Genomic DNA, 4,237 nt, shown 5'->3' with positions numbered 1-4,237 from the left:
TTAATTTTTTTTTTTTTTTTTTTTTTTTTTGTGCAGTTGATGATGAAGGTATAGAGAATTTAATCTTATTAAGGTCGTCGTTTTTTACCATCCTAGTATGTTATTTAAGAAATAATTTAATAAAGATGAATAAAATATATACCAAAACAAAAGAATCGAAAAAATTAAATAAACATTTCAATAATTATTTAGAAGAAATTGATGATGTTTTATATTTTTTTGAAGATATGCTTAATTGCGAAAAAAAAAGAATCAATGATATGTTAATAGTAAAACTTATTATTTATTTTTATTTTCCAATAATTGGTTCTTTTCATAACGCCATATATTTTCATGGAGTTCATCCTGAAAGCGATAGTAACATTTGTAATCATTCAGAGAAACGAGAAGAACAAAGTATGTTCAAGAAGGATATTACTAGTAATGATATAAACGAGGAGCAACTTAATTATGGTAGTCTTGATTATGTATATTTTTCGAGTAATGCAAAAGATGGTACTTCTTCAAAACAAGTTCATATGAATCATGCAAAAAAAAATGACACGAATAATGTGAATAAACAAAATGAAGAGGACAAAAATGATTTGTTAGATAAAAATGATATGGAAGATAAAAATGATATGGTAGATAAAAATGATATGGAAGATAAAAATGATATGGAAGATAAAAATGATATGGAAGATAAAAATAATTTGGATGATAAAAATAATTTGGATGATAAAAATAATTTGGATGATAAAACTAATTTGGGTGATAAAAAAAAAGATCAAAAACAGAAAAATATGCATAAGAATGAAAAAGTTCCAACAGATTCACATAACGAAAAAAAAAAGAAAGAAGTTGCTTTCAAATTAAACGAACAAAATGATAATGACATGATGGATTATCAAAATAATAAAATTACAAAAGATGATGATAGTAATAATATTAATAATAAAGACGAAAAAGATAAAAATGATATAATTTATACTAATCCTGAAATATCTTTAGAGAAAATTCAACTGTTCAATTCATATAATATTCCCTTTTTACGATTAGTTGATACTAATTTTAGAAATTGTAAAAATTATGATTTTTGTAAAAGTTTATCTTCATCAAATGAATCTTCTATGAATTCTAACATAAGCTACATTGAAAGAGAGAAGGATGAAGATTTATTTTTTAATGAAGAAAATATAACGAAAACTGAAACTTTAACAAATGAAGATGATAATACTATAAATAAAAATGAATCTAACAAAAAGAATGAAAGTAATAACAAAAAAAAAGAGAAAAAAAGTGAAAATGCTTATGAATTTTTGTACTTTAAAGGAAGATTAAATGTTAGGAGACAAAAGGATACTGATAAAAATAAAACAGAAGCAAATAAAAAAAAGGTCGACAATGAAACAAGCACTGTAAAAAATAATAATATGATTGATCAATATAATAGTGATTCTAATTTTATAAAAGAAAATGATTTAAAAGATTATTATTTTAAAAAAAGAGAAAAAAAAAATATATTTATTCAATTAAACTCACGAAATGGAATATTACATAAAAAAAAAAAAAATAATAATAATAATAATAATACACAATTGAACAATAATTCTTTTAATAATAATGAAGAATTTTGTGATATAAATAATTTTATAAATAATAAAGAATTTTTAAAAGATATTAAACAAAATAATTTATATGATTCATGTTATGTAGAAATACCAACGCTCCAAAAAAAAATTACTTTTGATGAAAATATTAATAATGATATATATAATTATTTATTTAATTTTAATTGTTTTACATTAAATGTATTAAATTTCTATAACCATAATATTAGTGTTACAAATGTTTTCTACAATATTTTTAAAGTGGGCTTATGTCTTCATCCATTGTGCTACGTAAACTCCTTTAAAAATTTCTCTTTATTATATAATTATCTTATAAATACGAACCTTTCTTTATTTATACTTATCAGATCATTGAACATACTTAAAAATGATAAAATTAATAAAATCATATATTCACTAATTTTTGGGGAACAGATTAATGAATGTTTTTTACATAAAATTTTATCAAATGAATTAAAGGATCCTTATTTTTATGCTTATTTTTTTGATGCACACAAAAAAATGAATATCAATAAAAATACAAATGATGATATGGAATTTGAAGATATTTACACATCTTCCATAAATTACTTATTACCTGAATATAACAAGGAAGAAGAAGCTTCCTATTTAAATCTAATTAATAAATATTATAATAATATGGTTACAAAAATATTATCTTGTTCCAAAGAAAATGGTAAAGGAGAACAAGGCGAAAAGGAAGCCAAAAGAATTGTTAGTGAGGAAAAGAAGGAAATTGAAGAAAATAAAGAAAATTGTTCGATTATTCAAGAAAAGGAGATTAACAAGACAGGTGATGAAGATAAGAAGATTAACAAGACAGACGATGAAGATAAGAAGATTAACAAGACAGATGATGAAGATAAGAAGATTAACAAGACAGAAGATGAAGATAAGGATATTAACAAGACAGAAGATGAAGAAAAGGATATTAACAAGACAGAAGATGAAGAAAAGGATATTAACAAGACAGAAGATGAAGAAAAGGAGATTAACAAGACAGAAGATGAAGATAAGGAGATTAACAAGACAGAAGATGAAGAAAAGGAAATTAACAAGAATGATGATAAGGATAATCATAATAAAGAAAAAGTTGATGAAGATAAACAGATTAACAAGACTGATGATAAGGATAATCATAATAAGGATAAAGTTGATGAAGATAAACAGATTAACAAGACAGATGATAAGGATAATCATAATAAGGATAAAGTTGATGAAGATAAACAGATTAACAATACTGATGATAAAGATAAGAAGAATAATAGTACTTGTCAGGAACAAAAAGAAAAAGAATCAGTTGATAAAAAAGGAAAACAAGATGAACCAAATGTTCTTAAAGAAAAGGAGTTGAAAGATCAAGAAAATAAAGAACATGTTAACGAAAAGGATAATAAAAAAAAAGATATATTGGATCAAAATTTTAAAGAGAAAGATATAAATGAAGAAGCAACTGTGATAGAAGAAGAAAACAAACAAACTAAGATAAATTCTATGAAAGAAAATGAGAATATTGGTGATATAGAAAAAAATTTAACAAGTAACAACATAATGAAATATAACGAATTAAGTAACCCAATATTACTTAATTTCATGTTACTTACGAATATACAAAAAGAGAAAAATATTAAAAAATGTGAAAAAGATAATATTAAAAATAAAATATCAGATATATATTTATTGTTAAGTATCCAGTTTATTTATAATTATTTAAATACATCAGATGACGATTTGAATAATATGAACATTTCTTTTTTTAAAGTGTCTAATTACAATTTCTTATATATTTATTGGAACATTATAAATGTCCATATAAATAATTTATACTTACGAATTATTACATTGAAATTGTTAGTTAATTTGACATTATTGTATGTTCAGAAAATAAAGGATAAAAGTGTGTGTACCACATTTGTAACACCATTATTATCATTAGTGGAAAAGGTAAAAAGGAAAGAAATAATTAAAAAAATTAAATGATAACAATAAATACATATATATATATATATATATATATGTATAATATAAAGAATCAAAACAATAATAAATATTTCTATTGTGTATCATGTAATTTTTAAAATTTATATATTTTTATAGATTAAGAAAAAATTGGCAAATAAAATTAAAAGCATTATATGCAAAATGGAATATAAAGTGTGTCAAATATTTTGGGTAATCAAAAAAAAAAAAGAAAAAAAAGAAAATTTATTACATTCATCATTATAATATATATGAATATATAAATCATTTATTATTTTTTTGTTATTTTAGGAGGAATCTAAAATATATGAAAATTGTTGTCAAGAAAAAATAAATATATGTGGAGACTCCATATTAATGAATATCGTTAATGAAGCAGAAGGTAATAAAGGAAAAATATATATATATATATATAAACATATACATATTGACGTTTTATGTTTATATGTATATATGTTTCTATCTTCTTTTATATATTTTTATGTTAATTTTTAGAATTTGAGGATTATCACTTTCTGTCGTATCCTGTGTCTCAAATAGAAATATACAGAAGAAATGTTCATGTAAAAAAAAAAAAAAAAAAAAATTTATACATATATATATATATATATATATATTATTATTATTATTATTATTATTATTATTTT

General features: G+C 21.2%; 1 protein-coding gene across 2 annotated transcripts in view; it reads left to right on the top strand.

Moving 5' to 3' along the window:
- PRSY57_0617400 (hypothetical protein) overlaps positions 1-4,237 on the top strand; it is a gene marked incomplete at both ends in the record, with an annotated part of 7,496 nt that overhangs the window by 1,737 nt on the left and 1,522 nt on the right. For both annotated transcript variants that reach the window (XM_020114616.1, XM_020114617.1), the window contains 4 exons: positions 37-3,554; positions 3,708-3,782; positions 3,882-3,972; positions 4,086-4,153. In XM_020114616.1, coding sequence (XP_019970688.1) covers positions 37-3,554; positions 3,708-3,782; positions 3,882-3,972; positions 4,086-4,153 — 3,752 coding nt within the window. Of the gene's footprint in view, positions 1-36; positions 3,555-3,707; positions 3,783-3,881; positions 3,973-4,085 lie in introns of those variants that run through there.

Source organism: Plasmodium reichenowi, chromosome 6, assembly GCF_001601855.1.
Source record: "Plasmodium reichenowi strain SY57 chromosome 6, whole genome shotgun sequence".
In the NCBI taxonomy this organism is placed as follows: Eukaryota; Apicomplexa; class Aconoidasida; order Haemosporida; family Plasmodiidae; genus Plasmodium; species Plasmodium reichenowi.
The sequence above is the reverse complement of the archived record's forward strand: the minus strand, read 5'-3'. Positions and strand labels throughout refer to the sequence as shown.